This window comes from Pleurodeles waltl, chromosome 10 (assembly GCF_031143425.1).
Source record: "Pleurodeles waltl isolate 20211129_DDA chromosome 10, aPleWal1.hap1.20221129, whole genome shotgun sequence".
Classification (NCBI taxonomy): domain Eukaryota; kingdom Metazoa; phylum Chordata; class Amphibia; order Caudata; family Salamandridae; genus Pleurodeles; species Pleurodeles waltl.
The window spans coordinates 727,034,162-727,061,995 of record NC_090449.1 but is presented as its reverse complement, the minus strand read 5'-3'; the positions used below and the strand labels follow the sequence as shown (position 1 = coordinate 727,061,995).

Genomic DNA, 27,834 nt, shown 5'->3' with positions numbered 1-27,834 from the left:
ATAAAATCATGAAAAGAAAGTTTGCTCTAGGAGTCCAATAAAAGATCAGGAATCTACAACCTAAATGAAAAGGGGTAGAAATATCAACAGATCCAAGTGATATGACTCGAGAAAAAGGAGCACATCAAAATGCAACAAGTAGGAACATTTGCTTGGGGTCATTTAAAGCTGCATTTAAAGATATCCAAAATGACCAGCAACAGTATGGATATTCAGGTTCAGATGAAATCCATAAATGCATATAATAAAGTTTCGAGCTGAAGAGTAAAGTATGACATTTACGCAACTTCAGAGAGCTGCAGAAATGATCTTTGGCACATTTCTTTTATGAAAGGAGAACACCATATGTTTTGCCTGGATGGAATTCTTATTTCTTTTAACAATGGTTACAATCATTAAACATACTGAAGAAAGTAACCTGCTGCACTAAACAAATACCCCATTAGAACAATATACTTATGTGCTAGAATGGGCTCTAACACCTGAAAAGGGAAAAGACCAACGCTGAGATAGAATGCTCTGCTTCCTTTAATAAACAAGTTCTATGCACAAATTAATTTCTCAGACTAGAACATGAACTATTTCAGCAACTTTAAAGACTTTACAAAAGGGTTATCAAAGCTAAAATTAAACTAACAGAAAACTAGGGAAAATGGCAAGAAAACCAATGATTGCAATAACTGAGAAAATTAAGATTTACCTCCATAGTATGAGTTTTTCCAGAGGAAGTTTGTCCATAGGCAAATATTGTACCATTGTACCCCTCAAGCACATCTATAAAAAAAGATGTACAAATATTAGTACTGAACGAACATTTGTAACAATGAAAAGTGATTCTCTTGAGGAGAGACACACCAATCCAGTGTGAGTACACTCGCTAAATACATTACTACTATTTCAGCTATCCACAACGTTAACATGCAGCTTAGCATATAGATTGTCCATATTACAGATCCCGATGCACTTCGTTAAGCCTCTGGTGCATCTGGATCATAAGCTTCAAGCTTTGGCATTCAGTGAATAGCATGTGTAAACACCGGAAGAGATGAGGGAGTACATTCAAAGCATCATCAAATAAAAAGCTTCAGGACACTTAATTGACTCAAAACAGAACAGGGTAACTTTAGACTATGACCCTCATTATGAATGTGGCGGTGTGGGCTGCCATGCCGGCGGTGGCGGGAAATCCCGCCATCCGGCATGGCGGCCCACACGCCACATAATGAAGCCAGAGAGGGCTGCCACCCACCGCCAGGCTACCTCCAACAGGCAGCCTGGTGGTGGACGGCATCATTATCCAACAGGGCAGCGCTGCTGCCCCTCGGATAATGATCCCTTTGCCTCCAGTTTTTTCCTGGCAGGTTTCCTCGCCAGGGAAATGCTGGCGGAAGGGGTGCACCAGGGCACCCCTGAGGGCATCTGCACTTGGCAGTGCAGAGGCCCCTGTGTAGTGCCCCGTTGCGCAGGTCACTGCCCGATTTACGACAGTGATCTGCGCAATGGGTGCAGCTGCACCCGCCGCACCGAGGCATTGACCCGGCCACGCATTCCTCTGGGCCGGCGGGCAGAAACAATGTTTCCGCCCACCGGCCAAGAGGAATGTCCATTTTACGGCCGGAAGGGTTCCAGGCCCGGTTCATAATGAGGACCTTAGTCTTAAAGAACCAAGCGGAAAAAACTGAGGCCACAGATGTGGAAAAAGGCCAAAATTCTGAGACAGGAAATCCCCATGAAGTTGAGGGGACTTCACAGATCTCTCTAAAAGGTCTGAAATAAATGTTAACCAGATGTATGTCAACACAATCAACTGGCAGTCTTGAAAAAGGACACACACGCTCATAGCACCTTTTCCTGTCCTATGGCACTGACCTTCTGCATAGGAGGTTTTGCTATTGCAGAAAGCCCATGATGAGCTTGTTTTGCTATGTTGGTACCTCATCATGCTTCTATTTATGAGAGACTCCATAAAAAAGTGGATTTATTTGCAGTTCTCCAAATGCTTTGGTCATTTGCTTCAGAAGTTATTCATTCGGTGCAGGGCACAATGCATCACCTCCACTGAAAAGGGCACTTATGAAAGCGCATAATCATAACATAGGCCTCAATTCTAAACTACTCTGCTCATGACAAGTTCTCGTGCAGTGTTATTTCCTGCATCCAACGCAGCTCTGACAGTCGTAGAATTCCACTCATCTAGAATCACAGATAACTTTGTTCGTCCTATGATGAAAAAAATCTAACATTTGTTTTTATCTCCTTCAAACCACATCTGCTGCCCTGGACTGTGAAACAGCTTATTGTAAAACCATCTTACGTAAATCTTTTTCTGGAATCTACCATCAGATAGATGTTTTCATCATAAAGGTCCTGAAGAGCTGTGTGTATTTCTTCTCTGGCCTCGGTATCAAGAATACATAATTAGCCAGCTCTATAAAAATCATTCACAGCGCCAAAACTAACCAGTTGCCTGCAATCGTTTGTTTTAACAAATAAAGTTTATTGTGTTGGAATTCTCTTTAAGGAGAAGATAATTTTGTGAGCTGCCCTCTCTCCTGATCCTAGCAAGGCCACTAACAAAAAGGTCCCAAGATGAAAGTATTCTTTGCATATGGTAACTATCTGAATATCTCCAAGAAGACCAATCACAAGGGCCCCAACATGAAAGTGTCTTGTGTGTATGGTAACTATATGAATATCCCCCTGCACCAATACATTGTTGTGGTACATCCTCTAAGATGACAGCGTGCCCTGGAAAGCAAGGTCTTCATCCATGTCCTTCATGCGACAGACCCCTGTTTTCTCAAAGGTATAGTGCAACGCGTGGCATTTATGTTCACCAAGAAAGCCTCCTATGTATGTCAACAGGTGGTTCTATGTTTCTGCCCCTTTCAGTGTCAGTACTGTTTAACACATCACCTGAATTCAATATCATGCAATCTTTGACGTAAGTGAATTGGGGGGGGGGGGGGGGGTAACACATTATGGTGGGTAGCATTAAACCTAGTGTTAGGACCACTGAAAATGCTTTAGTTGTTTCTTTTATAAAGCTTGGAGTGCTGGAACTTTACATGTACTCATATTTCATAAGTAGCCAGTTACATTCTTTGAAAGAAAACTGGTCTAAGCAGACTTCTCCATATGAGAACACAAACAGCCTACAGACAAAGAGTAACCAAAAACAAATACATCAGCCTATGGGTGGGCTCTTAAGCAAAACAGATTTAAAAAGGTAGTATGTAAATGCTTCTAAAAGCTACATAAAGGACAAGTCACTTTCTTTCAGTAACACCTTATCTGGTAGAAACTATATCTAGCTGCAGATTCCTTACCTTTGAATTCTCCCCAGGCATCATACTAGACCTGGAGGTTTTTTGTAAGCAGTAGCTTGGCGCACCGGTAGGTGGCGTCAATCAGCCCTGCATCCATGGGCAGAGGTGTCTGCAGCAGGAATGACATTGTGATTCCAATGCAGGCGTCACCCAGGCGCAACAATGTCTTTTTTCTTTTCACAAGCCATGAAGAACAGTGACCACTGGTGTGTCAAAACTAGGGTCCTGATAGGGCAGTCCCTGCCCCTAGAAATCGGTTTGCAATGCGGGAATAATGTGTGAGTCGCTAAGGAATCTGCAGTTAGATATAGTCTCTACCAGGTACGGCGGTACCGAAGGAAGAAACTTGTTTATCTGATAGAGAATTCTAGCTGCAGATTTATTACCTTTCAATAGATACATAAGCAATACCATCCCCGGAGGTGGGTATGCGAACTAATTTCAAACGAGAAAGTCCTGAAGGACCGAACGGCAAACTGCCGTCCCTACAGACCCGAATGTTCAGGCAGCAGTGTTTGATAAGCATGCACAGCAATGACTTCGTAGTTGCCTGACAGAAGTTCAGGATCGTAACTCTGCACGCTAATACAGTAGTTGCAGCTTTAGCTCAGGTAAAATGAGTGTGCAAACCCTTGGGTTGCTTTTTGGTCAGTGCATAGCAGATCTTAATGCAGAGTATGATCCATCTGGAGATGGTCCACTTTTGAAATGCTCGACCTTTCTTCACACCAACATATACAAAGAGGAACTCTTCTGCACGATCAAGATAGAATGCCAACGCCCTTTTTGGGTCCAGGCGGTGGAGTCTCTCCTCTTCCTTAGAAGAATGTGGGGGCGCATAAAAAGTAGGCAGCGTGATAAATTGGCCTACATGCAAAGGTGTGACCACTTTTGGCAGAAAAGGTATGGCAGCTTGGATGATAGAGATTGCAGCTCACTCTCTCGGCGGGCAGATGCAATTGACACAAGGAAGGCTGTTTTCAATGCGAGAAGCCTGAGGTGACAGTTGTGAAGAGGATCTAAAGGAGCGCATATCAAAAAGGCCCAAACCAAATTAAGATCTCACTGGGGAATAATTAATGGGGATGGAGATAAGAGAAGGGTAATACCTTTGAGGAACCTATGTGCAATCGGAGACTTGAACAAGAAAGGTTGATCAGACAACCGCAAAAAAGCAGAAATAGCAGATAAATAGCCCTTAAGAGTGCCCAAAGCAGAGCCCTGCTGGGCAAGGCAAAGAATGAAAAGGAGAACCTCAGAAAGAGGGGCAGAAAGGAGATCCACAAACTTGTCTGGGCACCAAGCCACAAATTTCTTATAATGGCAGGTATATACCATTGTGGTGGAGGGATGCCTGGCTACAAAGATGATGTGACAGTCTTCAGGAGGAAGGTCAAAATCTCCAAACTACTGCCACTCAATTTCTACTCAAGAAGGCAGAGAGTGCACAGGTTCGGGTGAAGAACCCTCCCCAGCTGCTGCGAAAGAAGATGCTCCTGAAGGAGCAGACTGATCAGAGGACTGATGGACATGTTCAGCAGCTCGGGATACCAGACTTTATGTGTCCAGTCGGGAGCCACAAGGATTACTTGGGCCCAGTCGTTCCGGATCTTCTTGAGAACTCTGGGCACGAGTTGTATGGGTGTAAAGGCATACAGAAGGCCTGAATTCCACTCAAGACGAAAATCACCCCGAGTGATAGCCGCCCTGGAAACTACTGCGCACAAAACCACTGACAGTGTGCATTCTCAGAGAAGGAAAAAATCTAATCAAGGCTCTCTCCGCTGTTGAAAGAGACCTTGCGCCACCTCCGGATGGAGATGCCAATTGTGATCCGCTATGCATTTTCAACTGAGTTTGTCTGCTCTGGCGTTCAGAAAGCCTGCCAGATGTTGAACCACTAGTGATAAGCCCTTCTGTCCAGCAGCGAAGAGCCTCTTGACAAAGGGTCCGAGACCCCACCCCACTCCTGCTTGTTGCAGTACCCCATGGCGATGGAGTTGTCGTGAACACTTGCACTTTTTTTCCTTGGTAGAAGGAAGAAAGGCTTCCAATGCCACTTGGATAGCACAGAGCTCCAGCATGTTGATGCAGAGTCCCATTTCAGCCAGAGACCAGACTCTTCTGATCTCCATCTCTCCCAGATGGCCGCCCCATCCGTAGAGTGACACATTTTTTTGTCTTCAGGCACTTGGCCTCATTGTCCTTATAGGAGGACTGCCTTGTTCGTCAGAAAAGTTGTCATTACCATCGCAGATTGAGAGAGGTAATTCCTGGACACAAAGAATTCACTGGGGTCCACTATTTGCTGTCCAAGGACTTTGAGATGGCATGCTCTGAGATGGACCTCCTTCAAATTTCATGACCCTGTTTGCAAACCTAAGAATGGATGCCAGGTCTGGCTTAGGGAAAGAGCTGATGGAGCCACAAAATTACCAATGCCCTTTCTTTCTGGTGTGGGAGCAAAAGTCTTGATGGATAATGCTCACAGCAATACCTGGTTGAATACAGGTTTTAGTGGACACCAGTACAGTTCTCTGAACTTCTGCCTAGTTTTCCCAACAGGGATCTCTTGTAGGGGGGCTGCAAGATGGATCCAAGGGAACTCTCAAATATTGATGGCCCAGAAAGGTAGGTCTGGACTGGTTGCTTGCCCACTTACTGTAGGAGTACTGATTGGAAAGCAAACTGGTCCACTGGGCTGGTCTTCTGGTCTCAAAAGCAGTACCAGAGTTTGAGGGAGCCAAACAAGGGTTGCCCAGAGCTGCAAGAGAGTTGTGGGGAGCTGAACCAAGTCCTGAGATGGACAGGTTTGGGTGGTTTGTCTAGTATTTAAGTGTGCAATCACTGCATGCAAGAAGAAACTTTTATGGGCAAGGATGGCATAGAGGCAGGTCCTGCTACTTGATTTGACAAGACAACTGACTTAAAGTAACGCTTGGTCCAATTGACTGGGTGAGTGGATGTAAAGTTAAGACATAGACATACTGGATTAACTCCTGAAAGCTCTGCAGTAGCTTCAGGAGTCCAGCTGCTCGTCCAGAAACTGAACTGGCACAGAAGGTGGAGGATTCATGTGCTCCATAGTGCAGTGTACCTCTGGAGTAGGCAGGCTTCAAACAGGACTGCTTAGCAAGGTGCCAAAAAAAATCATGACAGAAATCCCACTGCCTTTGAGAGCATCTATTTTTCTCACACCTCTCGTTTTTCAGGGAGACATGCCTCCTAAGCTTCTAATTACACGTAAGAGCTCTGATCCTAATAGGGGGTGCCCTTCTCTTACACGCCACTTGCACAGCCCGAGAGCTAGGCTTGACAGGTGTCCTGGAGGAAGTAAGGAGATGGGCCTATCTGAATATAGAGAGCCTGTGTCAGAAAGTCTGCTATGGGGAACTGGGCTCAATTCCCCCTACAATTCTCCGGAGTCACCAAAGCAAACTACAACTTAGTTCCCTGACCTGTAACCAGAGAGGGAGACTCGTTCAACCTGTTAGTGTAACAGGCCTGGTACTCAACATCCAGACGGTGAAACCTGCTAAAGTCCTACAATGTACCAGCAGCTAGGGATCCCCATGCATACATTAAGAACAGGGCACAACTCTAAAGGGTGCAGGGTCACTCAGGAGTGGGAGAGAATCTAGTCTTCGAAGGATGCTTCACTGCTGAGCTTCATACCCCTTGCCTCAATTGTAAGAACAGCATCTGGATAGAGAACGTCTTACACCAGTAAGAAACTGGCCTTGTGACAACACACTTTTAACTTTCCAGAGGTCCGCTTCGGCATTCGAATAAGGCAAACATAGGTGATTTCACATAAGAAAAGTGGGCGTGGCAGCATCAAAATGGAGAGAGCACATACTCAGCTTCAGCTCTCACAGCAGCAGACTCCTAAAGCTACAATCCTTCAGTGGAAAATCAACTAACCACCTCGAAAAAAAATCCAACTGATTTGCACCCTTGGAACATCCGCTTGAAGCCTAAAGTGGCCCTGAACCAAGCTGACAGTAAGACACAGATTGCCATAAGAAAAGGGTTGGCACTGTAAGGAAGCACCAGAGGCATTAAGAAAGGAGCAGCTGATGCATAAGTTGTGTGCGCAGCTCAGGCCTAGGTTTTGAGCATCAATGCAATGATCCTGGGTCCCTCAGGTGAAAAGACCTGGCCCTGTACTGATGCAAGGTAGGATAGTAGAATTCTCGGAAGAGAGGAGGGTAAGGGGAACAAAAAATAAGACCCTGGCAGCCGTGTGAATAAGCCAAAAAAGAATGTGGTGCAACCCAGGACTCTCCACATCCACCCAGTGTCTCGTCCCCAAACCAGATCAAGAAGGAAGGTAAGATTCTCATACACCTGGGTAATGCATGGAGCAGTATAAGCAATGCGTGCCACTGGATTGGATCAGCTCTTTCCTCATGCCCTGCCAGGGGGTGCCCCAGCTGGATCGCAGCCTAGAGAAATAGACAGGGCGGAGGGCCCCTAAGGAGGACCCAAATCATGGATTGAACTAGGGGAGGGTTGACGAAGAGCTTGAAACTCTTTCACGACACGCCAATAATATGGCGACAAGAAATACAGTCCTGAGAGTGAGCAGTCACATGGAGTTGCTGTAATGCGACTCAAAGGGAGTGCGATCTTCACCTACATGACCTGATACTTGGGAGGGATGGCTACTCCTTCCAATAAGTTTAAATACATATGTACTTAAAACCTAGAGGCAAAATCACCACATTTATGCAAGAATTCTACATTACAGGAGATGAGGGAATAATGATCCCAAAAAAAAGAAGAAAAAAAATGTGGAGGATGGTGTACTTCACAAATTATTGTGCATATGCTAAGTAGCAGCCTGGATCAAACCAGATGTGCCATTCCAACATGTGGTCCACAAATCGGGCTCAGAATGCGGGTTAATATACATTTCAAATGCTTCACCCATTTCATATTTAAATAAACTCTACTCAAAAGTACAATATTATATAGAGATTTTAACTTTGTAAAGCATCTAGCAATAGATATATCCTTACCACTGCTTCTGAGTACCCTGAACGCTAGAGCAACTAAAGAAATTTTAATGTGGAAAACAAACTAGAATTTACAAGATATTTGGCGACAAATGCACACAAGAGACTATTATTTTCCAGCCTCTACATAACCTACAGATAAGTCTAGATATTACAATCTCAGACACCACTCCCCTCTAATATACATGGTATACATGATGTAGGGAAAGAGTATGGAACATATGTGGACACGCCAGTATTGTGAAGGGAAAAGTTTACATGAGCACTTTAGAAAGACAAATAGTTAATAATTTAACTCTTAACACCAAGTGTGTACGAGCCAAGGAACAATATGCTGATTCAAAGGAAAGATTAAGATGCATCAAGAACAGAATGCATGCAGAGCCATGTAAGACAGACAATTACGGGCCCAGCTGATAAAATAGCCAGGTGTCTAAGAACAGCACTAAGAGGACAGAAAGGGAAAATCAAATACACTCGGTTAAGAAACAATTACATTTGTAATATGTATTACAAACAACCAGACCTAGAGATAATGCAATTTCTAGAAGAAACTAAATATGTGCAACTACAACCAGAGGGCAGAGATGTTAGAGGGGCCATTCTCTATTGCGGTATTAAGAATGCTAATTAAAAAATGTTGAAAACAAAACAACAGGCAGAGATGGCTTGTCTGCCAATTGTTTTGTCACATATGCATACTTTCTCTCACCCAATCCACTCAAAATGTACAAAACAGAGGTTAGAAGCACTTTCATAATCTAGCAGAGAAACACTAATAATGGACATGTTAGATGGCCACACACAATATGCTACAGTCACCTCCATTGACATGAAGAAAACTTCTTATACAGTAAGTTGGGATTTTATCTCTGGCGCCAAAAGCAGGAGTGCAAACATGCTCTGCCATATCAAGTATGCTGAAAGTGGGAAGGGGCACCAGGCAAGGATGTCCCTTGACATAATTATTCTTGCAATCACTGTGGAACGACTAGTGCGGTCACTGCACAGTGGGCACTAACGCAAGGGAGTCAGAATATGTAAGGTGACATACAACATATCAATATATGCAGAAGACATCTTGTTGTGCCTTACAAAATCAAATGATAAATTGGATTTCACAATCAAATGATTACATATACGTGGGAGAATCTCAGGTATGCATATAAACAGAAACAAAACATTTCAATTCACATGATCAAAACAGGAACTGGCAATCAAGGCACCAATGAAGAATGTAGTATTGGTAAGGAAGTGGGCACATTTAAATACTTAAGAAGCTGAACATACAGAAAATAAAAAGATGTTGTTGATAGCAACTACGGCAAGCTGGATCCACCTTACACCAGCCACCCACATTTCTCGTCCAGATTACCAATATGTGGGAAGGGTTACAGTAACCAAACAGTATTTCTACCAAGACTACTATATTACTTCACCAATATCCCTACATAATCAGCTACCAAACTCTGACCCTCATTGCAACCTCGGCGGTCTTTTCCAAAGACCGCCGCGGCTGCAGACGCCAGAATACCACCAGCGCTGGTTGTATTCCTGGTTCCCTAAGACACATCAACATTGCTGCCGGCTAGTAATAGAGCCGGTGGCAATGCTGATTTGAAGCGGGTGCAGTAGCACCCGTCGCGCATTTCACTGCCCGTTGCGCATTTCGGGTAGTGAAATGCGCAACGGGGCTATGCCTGGGGGTCCCTGCACTGCCCATGCCAAGTGCATGGGCAGTGCAGGGGCCCCCAGGGGCACCCCAAGTCCCCCCCTTACCGCCAGCCTTTCCATGGAGGTAGTCGGGGACTCAATCCCCAGGGCAGGGGTGCCTGAACCGCTGCCCTGGGGATTATGACCGCCAGGCAGAAGCCTGGCAGTATAGTGGAGGGGCCGGCGGTATGGCCATGGCTATTGCGCCACGGTCATAATAGCTGGCGGAACACCACCAGCCTGTTGGCTATGTTACCGCCAGCTTCCCGCCGGCCACCAGGGTCATAATGAGGCCCTCTGTAATGAGTTAAATATAATTATTACTGACATCATAGAAGGCAATGAAAGATAGAGTTTTGCTTTACAGCAACTAATGCAGTCATCATCAGAAGGAGGACTGGGTGTTTCAAACTTGGAAAGCAAGTACCTAGTTGTTTAATTACAATGGAAGCTAGGTAGGTACATACCCAGCCCATCAGAGACTAGCATGGTAGAAATGTCACTGAAAATATGCTACTGAAAATGATAGTATGGGGGATTGGCTAGAAAAGGATGGATGCCACCCAAGCTGGTAACAATGGCTAATAATTGCTGGGTAAAATATACCTGCAAACTAAAGGCAGACCCATTATACAAATTACCACTGCAGAACACGGGTAATATGAAAGTGATTGGGAGGTTGTTTAGGAGGAGAATATGGATTGTAGTAATTGTCAGACTAGGAGATATATTTGAAGATGTAAAGTTAAACATCTGAAGAACACACCAAAGACTACAACTTATCTACACTACACTAGGGTGATACCAGCAATAACGTAGAAATTATACACAGAATCAGATGAACCACCAACTGACAGCACCCAGCAAAGTGTATTCACTTTGGGGAGAGAACGTACAGCCGATATACACAATACTTAAAAAGGTCCTGCTGGCTTCCAGAGAGCTAGTAAGGATCAGATGGGAAACACAGTTTAAAAAAAACATTCAGCAATTCATTTTGGGACAGGGTTATGACATTTCGCAAATTACTGTCAAGGAATTCGAGTTTTAAATAACTCCAATTTAAGTATATCCACCAAACATACCTGACATCAAAGAGATTACATCAAATACATAGAGAGGTTTTGGGCGCATACCTAAGATGCAGGGAGGAAGGGGCATTGTTCCTATACATGGCTTAGTTATGTGATGTAGCACGCTATCCAAGTACTGGTCAAATTTTACAGACTTGTTAACTTGCTAACAGATAGGAGAAATGTGAATAACCACAGAACGTGCTTACTGGGTGGCATGCTGAAACCTAAACAAGGGCAAAACTGAATCCATGTTTGTAGATCTGGCACTGCTTCTGGGTATCTAGGAATCAGAGGTCAGTTGTTCCTCCCAGGATAGCAGGGTGGACATCTAAAATTGTGAAGTGGTTGAAGCAGAAGCCAACACAATGAGAAATGCAGAAAACTTGGTTCTATGCACATGGTACATTTCCAAAAGATCACCACTTCCACACAGGATAGGTAAATAAAAGAATAATCTAAATGATTGTACATACATGAACGACATTATATACGCTAAGTCAACAATGATATAAAAGAGAGAAAAAGACAGACAAATAAAAGATGGCAGACAAAAGGGATCAATGAATTAGAGCAGCAGAGAGCTAGCATTTACATACAAGTTGATCCCATATACAGGGAGTGCAGAATTATTCGGCAAGTTGTATTTTTGAGGATTAATTTTATTATTGAACAACAACCATGTTCTCAATGAACCCAAAAAACTCATTAATATCAAAGCTGAATATTTTTGGAAGTAGTTTTTAGTTTGTTTTTAGTTTTAGCTATGTTAGGGGGATATCTGTGTTGCAGGTGACTATTACTGTGCATAATTATTAGGCAACTTAACAAAAAAAATATATATACCCATTTCAATTATTTATTATTACCAGTGAAACCAATATAACATCTCAACATTCACAAATATACATTTCTGACATTCAAAAACAAAACAAAAATAAATCAGTGACCAATATAGCCACCTTTCTTTGCAAGGACACTCAAAAGCCTGCCATCCATGGATTCTGTCAGTGTTTTGATCTGTTCACCATCAACATTGCGTGCAGCAGCAACCACAGCCTCCCAGACACTGTTCAGAGAGGTGTACTGTTTTCCCTCCTTGTAAATCTCACATTTGATGATGGACCACAGGTTCTCAATGGGGTTCAGATCAGGTGAACAAGGAGGCCATGTCATTAGATTTCCTTCTTTTATACCCTTTCTTGCCAGCCACGCTGTGGAGTACTTGGACGCGTGTGATGGAGCATTGTCCTACATGAAAATCATGTTTTTCTTGAAGGATGCAGACTTCTTCCTGTACCACTGCTTGAAGAAGGTGTCTTCCAGGAACTGGCAGTAGGACTGGGAGTTGAGCTTGACTCCATCCTCAACCCGAAAAGGCCCCACAAGCTCATCTTTGATGATACCAGCCCAAACCAGTACTCCACCTCCACCTTGCTGGCGTCTGAGTCGGACTGGAGCTCTCTGCCCTTTACCAATCCAGCCACGGGCCCATCCATCTGGCCCATCAAGACTCACTCTCATTTCATCAGTCCATAAAACCTTAGAAAAATCAGTCTTGAGATATTTATTGGCCCAGTCTTGACGTGTCAGCTTGTGTGTCTTGTTCAGTGGTGGTCGTCTTTCAGCCTTTCTTACCTTGGCCATGTCTCTGAGTATTGCACACCTTGTGCTTTTGGGCACTCCAGTGATGTTGCAGCTCTGAAATATGGCCAAACTGGTGGCAAGTGGCATCGTGGCAGCTGCACGCTTGACTTTTCTCAGTTCATGGGCAGTTATTTTGCGCCTTGGTTTTTCCACACGCTTCTTGCGACCCTGTTGACTATTTTGAATGAAACGCTTGATTGTTCGATGATCACGCTTCAGAAGCTTTGCAATTTTAAGAGTGCTGCATCCCTCTGCAAGATATCTCACTATTTTTGACTTTTCTGAGCCTGTCAAGTCCTTCTTTTGACCCATTTTGCCAAAGGAAAGGAAGTTGCCTAATAATTATGCACACCTGATATAGGGTGTTGATGTCATTAGACCACACCCCTTCTCATTACAGAGATGCACATCACCTAATATGCTTAATTGGTAGTAGGCTTTCGAGCCTATACAGCTTGGAGTAAGACAACATGCATAAAGAGGATGATGTGGTCAAAATACTCATTTGCCTAATAATTCTGCACTCCCTGTAGTTTTGGCTTAAGAAACTTTTCAGACAGTTTAATATGTATGCTAAAGGAATGTAAACTGAACTGAAAGCGATGAAGCTAGTTAAGTAATTTTAATAAAAATCTCTAAAATAAATTAGATGGAGTGCCCAGAGCAGGCAGAGCTATATTTTAAGAGTTATAATTGAAGCATCTGAACCTACAAATAGGTCACAGTGTACCTACAAATCGAGAATTCCAAAGAATCAGAACTTAAGAAGGTGAATCATTAATACACAAGACAATTATTTCCAGCCAAATAATTCTGCTTTAAAGCATTCAAACCAATTGCTTGCTGTCATCAGACACCCATGGATCATGTTACTACTCAGCCAAATAGAATATTTTCTGACAAAAACTGCCATGAGCAATAATGATAAAAGATCAAACCTCTTATCCTGAATTTCAAGGTTAACACCATGCTCAGTTCCCTGTGGAAAACTTTAAAGCCCTAAATGGAGCGTAGGTCATAGCTATGAAATTCACTTGAAATGGCAACGGATCCCTGTTAACTCCAACAAAGTTTAAACATTTTGATTCCTCTATCAATTTCTTTATTTATTGAATCTCTAGCTCAGGGAATCTTCTGGAAGAACAGTAAAGTACGACAGGTGTTTTACCACTGCTTACAAACTCTAACATGGATCATGCAAATGTTACTAAACACCATGCAAAAACCAACCTGCCTTCCATTGGCAAAAAACTCAAGAATAGAGCAGAAACAAATTAAAAAGTTAGTTAACTTCAGAACGCTCTTTCTGGGGGTTAATTTAACTGTAGATTCCTCATCTTTAAAATATCCCCAGGCACCAGGACAAGATTCAAAGAATTCTCCAGAAATGCTGCAGCACACAAGAAAATGGCACTGAGTGGTTCCACAATTAATCCGCATCACCCAGGAAGAGATCGAGCAAAGAAGCTTATGAGCACTACCCCTATTAGCCAGTTTCTTGTATCCTTCTCCTTCCGCAACCTCAAGCATGGAGTATAGGAAAAATTGTTTGAGATGGTGTGCAGACTCCTAACTTGGGACCTTTAAAGAGGATACATCGGACACTCCATGAAATGGGATGGTCAAGGCATGTGTCAGTGAGGAATCTGTGATTGGATGGAGTATCCACCAGAAAGAGGGTTACAAAAGGTAATTAACTTGTCCTTCTGATGGATACTTCTAAGCACAGATTCCTCACCTTTAGAATAGACAGTATAGCAGTACCTCCCAAGGTAGAGGGTCTGAAGTGGACTCAGATTAGGAAGTCTTGCAAGTCTGTGCAAACTGGTTTTCTAGGCAGTAGGTTTTAATGAACAAAATGTACTGATAATCATGGCCGAGCCTGGCAGATGCCTCAAACAGGCACTCCTCACCTCCAAGCCATGGTAGCAGCTTTGGATCTGTTGGAATAAGCCCACGTGACTTCAGGTGCTGCTTCTCAACCACTGAGTAGAAGATTTTGATATACAGAGCTATAAACTTTAATCACCACCACTCTCAAATGACCCCCTCCATAGCCCAGCAGTGATGTGTCAGACACCTCTTTGAATTATGGATGGGGGAGGAAGAGTGGACTGCTGTAAATCGGACTGCGAGTTGTCTGCCACCAGAAAATCATGAGCTCTTTCCTGCATGATATTGATGGAGTCTATGAGGCATCCGGATGAAGGCCCACTGGGATATGAGAATACACCGCAGGATCCACCATGTGTCACCTGCCATTCAGAATGAGAAAAACAACTGAGGCCAGGAGACCAAAAAGCCTAATACATCCTCACAACGACTCAGGACTGATCTTAAAACATCAGGATCATAGCAAATCTGCATTTTCTGCATGATCACCCAGTATTTTTCGTCTTTTGCAAGACACATTTATGCTGGCTTTGGAGCTCTGCACTTTAACCCTCCTAACCAGTGGTTAAGGGCCCGGTTACCACCTGCAAACATGGTCATTTCGGCACACTCCTAATTGATATATTTAACTTACCCATAAGTTCGTTTATGGCACAAAATGTACCAAAGGCTGGTATGTTTTTTTTTTTTTTTTTTTTTAAAGACATCTTTTATTCTTTGCAGTTGGTAAACAGCAATACAGGAAAAAAAACAAAGAAACTAGAGCCATCCCCAAAAAATTGACCTGAAGTAACAGGGTTTCGTGGTTCAGACCCCACAAAGATATATATGTTTCATGTCCCAGCACTCTCCTCTCATGTGTCCGCACGTGCCACAACAGGGGAGGCAGGTGGAGTTTGCGCGTCCTCTTCTGAGAAAGTGTCCTGCAATCCCCTCTGTCCCACAATTTTATTAAGGAGCACATCCCAAACTCGTAGGTCTTCCCTCAATTTCTCATCACGCTGACATTTCTTGAGACGTATTTCTCCTGAAACTGCCCACTCATTTACATCTCTCATCAATCAGTCCAGCCTGCCCAATCCATGTTATTGCAACTCACCTTTTTACTAACAAATACTGCAGATGCAGGAATTAAAATTCCCTTTTTTTTTTTTTTAATCTTTGCACCATTTAACATCTGACAACAGACAACTGACCGGGTCCATCATCATCATTGCAGCCCCAGATACTGTGGCCACTCACAACATAATAGAAGTCCAAAAAGAATTTACCCTGGGGACAAGATGCCACCCAAGCCTAGCACCAGTGGCAACCACAAGGCTTACTGGGATCCATTCTATGAAGCAGTACTGGTGTGATATACGTGCGGTGTAGGAAAGTGAAATGAGACAATTTAAAATGTGCATTCCTAGAAACAGTCTGGACCAAGGCACAGGCCCTGCACCACTGAACATCCTCCAAGGGCACCCCCTAGTTCCACCTCCCAAGCAGCTCTGGCAGGAAATGGGATTCAGGGTCTGTCAGCCATCATGACTCTATATAGGTGCGAAACTAAGCAGCAAGACCCTCCTACCTCAAATAACCCTCGGAACAGGAGTGACGTGGGCACTGCAGCCGGAAACTTGGCCAGTATTTCCTGCGTTATGACATCTACTCTAGTATATGTCGAAAATTGCCCATGACCTACTTCAAAGGACTCCTGCGCCACCTCAAAAGTGATAAAAATCTTATTTGGGTACAAATCTCCAAGGATCTTGCACCCATCTCATAAAAAGAGAGTGTAATCCCCAATGCTGCTGGAAGGAGGCCATCAAACGAGCGTTTCAGAGTGTAGAGGCACCGCAGCAAGAACACCATTTGGGTCACAGCCCCTCAGCCTATTAATGATAGGGGGAGAGTATTCCAAAACTGAACCAAAGCACTCAGACCCTCAGTGACTCTTATCAATATTATAATGCCTTTGTTTTTGGGAGGTATGTGCCATCATGATCCCGAAGTAGCGGAACTGATCAGTTTCCCATCGTAAGGGCAGGGTGAGCAGGGAAGCTGGTTTCATGTCAGCCAGTGCACTCAGTGGGAACAGAACTGATTTGCCCTGATTGATCTTAAGACCTATGAGCTCCCCGAGTGCCTCTAAGTGCTGCAGTAGAAGGGCTAGTGACTCCCTAGGGGCTGCGAGATAAAAGAGATTATCATCAGTGTAAAGACAGGCTAAATGTTTAACATCACCCACTCAGATGCCACCATTACTGCATCGTCAACCAAATCTGAATTGTCAGTGGTTCAAGTGCTATGTTAAAAAGAAGAGCTGACGGGTGGCAACTCTGCCGTGTATCTCTACCCACCTCCTATGAGTCACAGCACATGCAACCAACATTCACCCTGGCTGTTGGTGCAGTATACAACATATGCACCAATGCCCAAAACTGCTCGCCAAACCCCATATCTTCAAATACTTTAAGATAATACCAATCCACAGTATTGAACGCCTTAGCAATATGGACAGATATAACCATCAAGTCTTCATCTCTGCCTTCCACCTCATGCATAACATGCATTAACCATCTCAAGTTCGTGGTAGTGTTACGCCCCAGAATAAAACCATACTGATCCTCATGGACCAGTTGAGAAATCACTGGGCGCAGAATAAGGGCAAGGACCTTACAAAGAACCTTAATGTCCGTACTTATCATTGTAAGCGGACGATAGGCGGATGGATACAAAGTAGTGGCCCCAGTCAGTCTTCAATGCCATAGAGATAAAGCCCTCGTGCATGGACACCGGGGGCCAGTAAGTTAAATGTCAGCACCTATTGTGCCATACACTACAGTAACAGTGTAAAACATAGCTTCAGACCTACCATTTTAGTGTAGCAGTGTAAAAACTGCAATTCGAATTGTCCAAATAATCCCTTCATGAGGTTGAAATCTCCCTTTTAAATAGTAAAGTAACCCCTATGTAGACCTTCTCGCCCACAAAGCAGGGAGCACTGTATTTAAAAGTAGGACATGTAGAAATGTAATTTACCATATCCTTACAGTGACTAGCACCCAAAAGCTATTTTTCACTGTTGGAGGCATAGCCGTCTTATGTAGAAATCCAAAGTACACATTAAAATCCTAATCCTAAACTTGGTAATGGGCGTAGCTAGAAAATGAAACTTTTCTTACCCAGTAGACATCTTTTCATGGCATGTAGTGCTGTAGATTCACATGCTTTCTATAAATACGACATTGAGTGTTGGGTTTGGACTGTTACAACTTCTTTTTCTTCAAACAATTTTGAGTCATGCGATCAAGTGACTCCTCTTGGCGATACTACCCATGGACGTCAAGTCACTTATTAGATTGTGTTCGTGCATGCGGGTGACGCAAGGAGTTGATATAGGGTAATAGGAAAAGAGATGTCCATGCAATGTATTTACATATATACAATATTTATATAAAAATGCAACATCAACGGCCACAGGTGTCCGGATAGAAGGGAGGGCGCATGTGAATCTATAGCACTACATGCCACAAACAGATGTCTGCTGGGTAATTAACATTTTCCGTTCAATGGCATGTTTGGCTGTACATACACATGCTTTGCACAGGCTGTAAAGCAGTCCCTTCAAGTAAGCGATGGGAAGCCTGTAGGAGTTGGATTTGCTTAAAAAAGTGTTCTGAGCACAGCTTGGCCAACATTGGCTTGTTAATGTGCTAAAAAGTCTACACAATAGTGTTTAGTAAACGTCTGTGGAGTAGACTAAGTAGCAGCTTTACATATATCTGCTATTGGGACGTTACCTAAAAAGGCTATAGAAGCACCCTTCTTTCTGGTGGAACATGCTTTGGGGGGGTAACCGTTAACTGCCTTTTGGCTTTGGCATAACAAGTTTGCATACACTTGACTATCCATCTGTAAGGAAATGCCTCCTTGGCATGGGTACCCCCTGACTTTTTACCTTTTGCTGATGCCAGTTACAAATGAAAGTGTGCTGGGGCCCTGCTAACTAGGCACCAGCACCAGCACCAGTGTTCTTTCCCTAAACTGTACCTTTGCTTCCACAATTGGCACACCCCTGGCACTCAGCTAAGTCCCTTGTAAATGGTACCCTGGTACCAAGGGCCCTGATGCCAGGGAAGGTCTCTAAGGGCTGCAGCATGTCTTATGCCACCCTGGGGACCCCTCACTCAGCACATGCACACTGCCACACAGCTTGTAGTGCCTGTGGCATAGGTAAGTCACCTCTCTAGCAGGCCTTACAGCCCTAAGGCAGGGTGCACTATACCACAGGTGAGGGAATATGTGCATACGCACTATGCCCCTACAGTGTCTAAGCAAAACCTTAGACATTGTAAGTGGAGGGTAGCCATAAGAGTATATGGTCTGGGAGTTTATCAAACACGAACTTCACAGTTCCATAATGGCTACACTGAAATCTGGGAAGTTTGGTATCAAACTTCTCAGCACAATAAATGCACACTGATGCCAGTGTGAAATTTATTGTAAAATACACCCAGAGGGTATCTTAGAGATGCCCCCTGAATACCAGTGCGACTCCTAGTGCTAGACTGACCAGTTTCTGCCAGCCTGCCACAACCAGACGAGTTGCTGTCCACGTGGGGAGAGTGCCTTTGTCACTCTGTGGCCATGAACAAAGCCTGCACTGGGTGGAGGTGCTTCTCACCTCCCCCTGCATAAACTGTAACACCTGGCGGTGAGCCTCAAAGGCTCATGCCTTTTGTTACAGCACCCAAGGGCATCCCAGCTAGTGGAGATGCCCGCCCCCTCCACCAACTTTTGGCAGCAAGGCTGGAGGAGATAATGAAAAAAACAAGGAGGAGTCACCTACCAGTCAGGACAGCCCCTAAGGTGCCCTGAGCTGAGGTGACCCCTGCCTTTAGAAATCCATCTTGCGATTGGAGGATTCCCCCAACAGGATTAGGGATGTGCCCCCCTCCCCTCAGGGAGGAGGCACCAAGAGGCTGCAGCCACCCTCCAGGACAGTAGCCACTGGCTACTGCCCTCATGACCTAAACACATCCCTAAATTTAGTATTTAGGGGCACCCAAGAACCCAGGAAATCAGATTCCTGCAACCTGAAACAAGAAGAAGGACTTCTGACCGGAAAGCCTTGCAGAGACGACGGAGATGACAACTGCATTGGCCCCAGCCATACCGGCTTGTCTCCTGACTCGAAGAAAACTGCAACAGCAAGGCATCCAACAGGGACCAGCGACCTCTGAATCCTCAGAGGACTGCCCTGAACCAAAGGACCAAGAAACTCCCAAGAACAGCGGCACTGTTCACCTACAGCAACATTTTTGCAACTTTCTAACAACTTTCTAAGAACTCACTCTTCCCGGCAGAAGCGTGATACTTCACCCTCTGCACCCGACACCCCCGGTTCGAGTTCCAGAGAACCAACACTACAGGGAGGACTCCCCTGGACTCCCACCTCTGACGCATGCAGAGAGAATCCAGAGGCTCCCCCTGACCGCAACTACCTGTAACAAGGAACCTGACGCCTGGACCAAGCACTGCACCCGCAGGCCCCAGGACCTGAAGGAACCGAACCTCAGTGCAGGAGTGTCCATCAGGCGACCCTCTGCCTAGCCCAGTTGGTGGCTGGCTCGAGAAGCCCCCTTGTGCCCTGCCTGCGCCGCTAGAGTGACCCCCAGGTCCCTCTATTGATTTCCAATCAAAACCCGACGCCTGCTTTGCACACTGCACCCGGCTGCCCCTGTGCCGCTGAGGGTATGTTTTGTGTGCCTACTTGTGTACCCTCCCCCCCCCCCCCCAGCCCCCCCCCCCCACCCCCCCCAAGTGCTCTACAAAAAACCCCTGGTCTGCCCTCCGAGCACGCGGGTACTTATCTGCTGGCCGACTCCTCCGAGCACGCAGGTACTTATCTGCTGGCCGACTGGAACAGGAGCACCCCTGTTCTTCATAGGCACCTTTGTGTTTTGGGCACCTCCTTGACCTCTGCACCTGACTGGCCCTGTGCTGCTGAGGTGGTAACTTTGGGGTTGCCTTGAACCCCCAACGGTGGGCTACCCATGGCCAGGAACTTAGACTTGGAAGTGTCTTACTTACCTGACAAACTAACCATTACTTACCTCCCCAAGAACTGTTGATTTTTGCACTGTGTCCACTTTTAAAATAGCTTATTGCCATTTTTACTAAAACTGTGTATGTTATTGCTCTAATTCAAAGTTCCTAACTTACCTCTGTGGAGTACCTTGCATTTTAGATTTACTTCAAATCTTGAATTTGTGGTTCTAAAAATAAATTAAGAAAATATACTTTTCTATATCAAATTTATTGGCCTGGAGTAAGTCTCTGAGTGTGTGTTCCTCATTTATTGCCTGTGTGTGCACAATAAATGCTTAACACTACCCTCTGATAAGCCTACTGCTCAACCACACTACCACAAAATAGAGCATTAGAATTATCCAAATTTTGCCACCATCTTACCTCTAAGGGCAACCCTTGGACTCTGTGCACACTATCTCTCACTTTGAGACAGTATATACAGAGCCAACTTCCTACACCATCTAGCTAGATCATTTTTTTATATTAGGTTACCTTTATGAGGTGTTGAAAATGCTACAAAAAGTTGTTTGGATTTCCTAAACTGTTTTGGCCTGACAATATAATACAGAAGAGCCCTTTTAATATCTAGTGTGTGAAGAGCTCACTCTGTAACTAAGTCTGGTTGTGGGAAAAAGACTAGTAACTCAATGGACCGATTGATGTGGAATTGTGAAAGTACTTTTGGAAGGAATTTAGGGTTTGTTCGAAGAACTACTCTGTCCTTGTGTGACTAAAAGAATGTCTCTTCTAGAGTCAGAGCTTGGAGTTCACTTACACACCTTAGAGAAGTAATAACTACAAAAAAGGGCTACCTTCCATGGAAGGAATTTTAACGTGCCTGCACGCACAGGCTAAAAAGGTGGATCCATGAGCCTGGAAAGTACAACATTAAAGTTCCAGGATGATGCTGGAGAACCCGGAGTGGAATGACTCTTTCAAGACCTTTTAAATTGTTTTAAATAAAGAGACGTGCTGTCAGATTTGAAGGTAAGCAGTATAGGTGTTAAATGAAGACAAATGGATAAGTATGCTAAGTTTGAGTTTTGCAAATGCAGCAAATAACAATGTCTTGGACTAAAGCTTTGAGTAGGTCAATGTGTTTAAGGCAACAGTAGCATACAAAATGTTTCCACTGTGCAGCATAACACTGTCTAGTGGTAGGTTTACGGGCTTCTTTAAGAATGTCCATGCATTCTGTTGGAAGATTCAAGTAATCAAACTCTATGACATCAGGAGCCATATTGCAAGGTTGAGAGTCTTGGGATCTGGATGTCTGATCTCACCTTGACTTTGGTAAGAAGGTCTGGCCTGTTGGGGAGTTTCTTGTGAGGAACTACAGATAGATCCAGAATTGTAGTGAACCAGGGTTAAAATGCCCACGTGGGAGCCACAAGGATCACTGTGAGTGAAGTTTGTCTCGGTCTACAAACTAGAGGAGGAATGAGTGGGAGAGGAGGAAAAGTGTAAGCAAATATACCTGACCAATTCATCCATAGAGCATTGCCCTTGGACTGAGGGTGTGGGTATCTGGAAGAAAAGTTTTGTTGTGGTGTTCCCCACCTTTGAAAGTACTGATGAAGGACTTGTGGGTGGAGTTCCCATTGGTGGACTTGTTGCTGCTTCTTACTGAGGAGGTCTGCAAACAGGTAGTCCATGCCTGGGTGATACTCTGCCAGTAAGTGAATGTGATGGTGAATTGCCTATTTCCAGGTTGTCGGAACAAGAAGGGGTAATTGAGATGAACGTGTCCCCAACCTGTCTCTGCTGGTAATACATGGCTGTTGTGTAGTCTGTACAGAATAGAACCACATTGTGTAAGAGTTGTACTAGAAAGGATCTGATTGCTAGGAAGACTGCCTATAATTCCAAGTAGCTGATGTGAGAAGCTTGTTGAATGGGATTCCATATACCTTATATTGAGAGGTTGTTGAGGTGACCTTCCCAACCTGTCGGTGAAGCATCTGTAGTGAGAGTAATCTGAGGCACAGGGTCCTGAAAAGAGATTGGTGGGATTCCACCATTGCAGAGCGCAGGGAGTCTGGCAGTCCAACAGCACTAGATTTTGGAGATTACCCCGTGACTGAGACCACTGGCAAGTCAGTCCCTGCTGTAAGGGACACATGTGTAGAGTGGCATGGGAACGATAGCAATGCAGGATGCCATCATCCCTAGAAGCTGCATTAACAATCTCACTGTGTAAGTGTGGTTTTCCTGTAGCTGGGAAAGGAATGTTTGAAAAGCTTTAATTCGAGTTGGGTTTCGATATGCCAACCCAGAGTGAGAATTGGGAATTGTCCCTAGATAAAGATGTATCTGTAATAGATGGAGATGAGATTTGAGAAAGTTGATCATGAATCCCAGGGTGTCTACTGTTATCTGAGTAGGACACTGACATTGTTGGATGGTACTGGCTTTGTTGAGCCAGTCATCCAGGTAGGGAAAGACATGGATGTATTGCAGTCTAAGGTATGCCACAACTACTGCTAGACATTTTGTGAAGATACTCAGGCAGTTGTGACCCGAATGGTAAGACTTGGATTTTATAATGTTTTCCTGCAATGACAAATCTGAGGTATCTGTGGTGTGCTGGATGAATGGGATGAAAGTATGCGTCCTACAGATCTAAAGCGGTCATGAAGTCGCCTTGTTGTCAGAGTGGACATCTTGAAGAGTGATAAGCAATAATGAATACACTGTTCCTGGCAGAAAAATGAGAAACCCACTGGTTTAGGAGCAAGAGCCCTCACACATCCATTTGGATATCATGCTTCATCATCGGGGTGCTCCTCGTCAGACCGGCACTGCAATGTCTGACGGGCTCCCCGTGAGGGGGCTCTTTGCCGGAGATCTTTTATAATAACTGCTGTGGTAGAATGTGAGGAACTAAAACCTACAGGCAGGTAGTGGCTAAAAACAGGAAAGAGTTAAAATTGGTTCTGCACCCCAACAAGAATCACTCATTTAATAGGCACCAAGGGGATAAGACCAAGATTAAAAACAACTTGAAAGTGATAAATTGAGATAATGCTCAAACACTTTCTAGAATAATAGGGGCGGGAAACTATCTCAAAGCCACCTAAATATTGGTCAACATGTTTCGCGTCTTACGGTCTAACAGATCCTATGACGCTTCTTCAGGACCATCAAAAACAAAGAAACTTCTCCTGTATCACAAGGAATAAAGTACCTAGTATAGTTTATCAAAATCAAATAAACCAAGCAAAACGTCGCAGTCACTTACAATGAAGTGTACTGTCCAACCGGTCAACTAAACACAACTGTAGAAAGGGCTCCATAGGAGGCACACGCATAAGATTGTCGCTAGTATTGCTGCGGCAGTCCCTTCTTCTGTCACCTACCCCAGCGTATCCTCCTGAACGAGTTTAGTTGACTGGTTGGACAGTACTCTTCATTGTAAGTGACTGCAACGTTTTGCTTGGTTTATTTGATTTTGATATGGGCCCTAATTCCAACAGGAGGAACCTTCTTTGCCAAAGAATAACAGATTTTAATGCAAAGAATGACCCACCTGGACAGTGATCTCTTGTGGACGGCCTTGCCTTTCCTCTTCCCCACATAGCCAATGAAGAGTCCACTCGAAACTCTCTTGTCCTTTCAATAAAAAAGCTCAAAGCTCTCCTTGGGTCAAGCCGATGCTGTCTCTCCTCCTCTTTCTATACATGGGGAGGAGGGTAAAAGGAAAAGAGTGTTATGGATTGCCCCATATGAAAGGGAGTAACTGCCTTTGGTAGGAAAGCCGCCCTGGTTCTTAGCACCACCTTGTCTGCATGAAAGGATGTGAAAGGGGGTTTAACACTAAGAGCCTGAAGCTCACTCACATGCCTAGCAGACGTGATGGCTGTGAGGAAAACTGTCTTCAAAACCAAAAGCCTTAAAGGGCAAGAATGCAAAGGTTCAAACAGTGAACCCATCAGAAAAGTGAGAACCAAATTCAAATCCCACTGAGGCATAAAAACGGAGTGGGAGGAACCTTTTGGTCAGTCCTTTTAAGAACCTTACAACTATAGGGTACTTAAACAAGGAAGGTTGATCAGGAAGGCACAGAAAGGCTGATAGTACCGATAAATAGCTCTTGACAGTCGCAAATGCACAACCCTTCTGCGCCAAGGACAATGCAAACAATAAAACGTCCGACAAATGGGCCCCTAAGCGATCAATTTGCTTCTCTCCACGCCAAGCAACAAATTTTGCCCATCTGCCAGCATAGATAGGCTTGGTGGAGTGTCGCCTGGCTGATAAAATAACGTCCACCACTTCTGGCGGGAGAGAAAAGGAACTCCGATTGCCCCGTTCAATCTCCAGGCATGAAGGTGCAGGCTCTGGAGGTGGGGGTGTAGAACCTGTCCCTGCGACTGCGAGAGGAGGTCTGCCCTGTGAGGGAGACGGAGAGGAGGGCACAGCGAGAGTTGGAGAAGGTCTGTGTACCACACCCTTCTCGGTCAATCCGGAGCTATTAAGATGACTTGGGCCCGGTCTTGGCAAATCTTCCTCAGAACCCGAGGAATCAAGGATATTGGGGGGAGATGGTATGCGCAAAGCAACTGGCCATTCCAGGACATCTGAAACACGTCCCCCAACGCTTCTTGCACCGGATACTGGAGGCTGCAGAACGAGGGGCAGCGCGCGTTCTCCTGAGTGGCAAACAGGTCTACCTGAGTAAATCTCCATATCTAGAAGATGTTAAGGATCAGGTCTGGATGAAGAAGCCACTCGTGATCGGCTGAGAAGTGCTGACTGAGACTGTCAGCACAAACATTGAGAACCCCGGCCAAATGATTTGCTACTAAGCACATCCAATGGTCCTGTGCCCAGGGCCAGAGCCGCAGAGCCTCTCTGCAGAGAAGGTACGACTCTACTCCTCCCTGCTTGTTGATGTACCACATCGTGGTAGTGTTGTCCGTCAGGACTTCGACTGACTGACCGCGAAGGGAGGGGAGGAAGGCCTTGAGAGCCAGACATATCGCCCGCAATTCTAACAGATAGATATGAAACATCTGTTCCACTGGAGACCAATGACCCTTGATCTCCAGGTCCCTCAGATGAGCTCCCCACCCTCGAGTGGAGGCAGCCGTTATAATCGTGGCCATTGGAGGCGGTAGTGAAAACGGCCTTCCTTGGGAAAGGTTGCAGTCCACAGCCCACCATTGTAGATCTGCTGCAGTGTCTCTAGAGATCTTTATCGACTCCTCGAGATCCCCTCTGTGTTGAAACCACTGCTTGCGGAGGCACCACTGAAGAGCCCTCATATGCCAGTGTGCATAAGTGACCAAAAGAATTCATGAAGCGAACAGACCGAGCAGACGAAGCACCTTGAGGACTGGAACGACCGCTCGGCTTTGAAACACTGGAATCAACGCCTGAATGTCCTGAATCCGCTGAGGAGGAGGAGGAAAGGCTCGATTCAATATTGTGTCCAGTACTGCCCCTATGAACAGAAGACGCAGAGAGGGCTCCAGGTGAGATTTGGGCACATTTACCAAAAATCCCAGATCGAACAACTGGGTTGTCATCCGCAGGTGATGCAGCACGAGCTCTGGAGACTTGACTTTGATCAACCAATTGTCCAGGTAAGGGAATACTGATATTCCCTTCCTCCTGAGACTTGCTGCAACCACTGCCATCACCTTCGTGAAGACTTGAGGTGCTGAAGTAAGACCAAACAGAAAGACCACAAACTGGTAGTGTTGCAACCTCACCACAAACCGGAGATACTTCCTGTGCCACTTCAGAATAGGGATATGAAAGTAAGCATCCTGCAATCTACAGACACCATCCAATCCTCCTTGTTCAACGCTAGGAGCACCTGTGCTAGAGTCAGCATTTTGAATTTTTCTTGTTTGAGGAACCAATTCAAAACCCTCAGGTCCAGGATATGCCTCAGAGGACCCTCCTTCTTGGGGATCAGGAAATATCTTGAATAACAACCCTGACCCCTCTATTGCTCTGGAACCAACTCTACTGCACCTTTCGATAAAAGGCATAGAACGTCTGCTGTAACAACAGGAGACGGCCTTCTGTGCAAAAGGATGGACGGGGAGGGATGGGAGGAGGAAACTCCAGGAAAGGAAGGGCATAACCTTTCCCCACAATGTAGAGGACCCAGGAGACCGATGTGACTAACTCCCACCCATGGAGAAAATGAAATAACCTTCCCCCTACAGGAGAAGCATGAGACCCAAAGGGCAAAGAACTAAGGCTGTTTTCCTTGCTGCACGCCCCCGGAGAAAGAGGAAGGGTACTGCTGGGTGGCCCCTCTTGTTCTAAACCTACCCCGCCCTCTATATGCAAACTTGAGGGTTGTTGGCCTGCCGGTTGGGGTCTCCCATGAAAGGAAGCTCCTCGTCCAAGCCCCTAAAAGATCTGAATGGGGTGGCAGTGGAAGCCTGCAGGCCCAAGGATTTGGCAGTAGCCCTACTCTCCTTAAAGCGCTCTAGGGCAGAGTCAGCTTTAGCCCCAAACAATTTGTCCCCATCAAAAGGGAGGTCCAAAAGGGTCGTCTGGACATCCGTTGAGGACCCAGAAGACCTCAACCATGCATGTCTTCTGGTGACAATGGAAGTGCCCATCGCCCTGGCCACAGAGTCTGTAGTGTCCAGACCTGACTGGATAACTTGTGTAGCAGCAGCCTGAGCATCCGACAGGAGTCCCTGCATATCCAAAGGCAGATGAGGTAGCACAGCGTTGGCCTTGTCCATCAGGGCATGTATGTATCTGCACAAAACACAAGTCGCATTGGCAGATGTGAGGGCCATACTGCATGATGAAAAAGTATTTTTGGCAGACTGCTCCATCCTCTTGGATTCCCTGTCTGAAGGCGTACCAGGAGCCAAATGTGACGAACATGAAGCCTGGACCACCAAACTCTCTGGAGTCTGATGTCGTGACAGGTCCAGGTCCCCTGGAGCCACTCTATCCCTCCTTGCAACCGATCTGCTAACAGCAGACAAAGTCACGGGCTTCCTCCAGATTACCAGAATAGGATCTGTAAAAGCATTGTTCAAAGGAAATAGTGGCTCCGCAGCAGCTGAAGCAGGATGGAGGACCTCGGTTAAAATG

The 27,834-nt window shown here is 45.1% G+C and overlaps 1 protein-coding gene across 2 annotated transcripts in view; it reads right to left on the bottom strand.

The window, feature by feature from the left end:
* The window catches only part of KIF5B (kinesin family member 5B), an 811,383-nt gene that overhangs the window by 689,254 nt on the left and 94,295 nt on the right, over nt 1-27,834 (bottom strand). For both annotated transcript variants that reach the window (XM_069211250.1, XM_069211252.1), the window contains exon 3: nt 701-774. In XM_069211250.1, the coding sequence (XP_069067351.1) occupies nt 701-774 (74 nt within the window). The remainder of the gene's footprint in view (nt 1-700; nt 775-27,834) is intronic.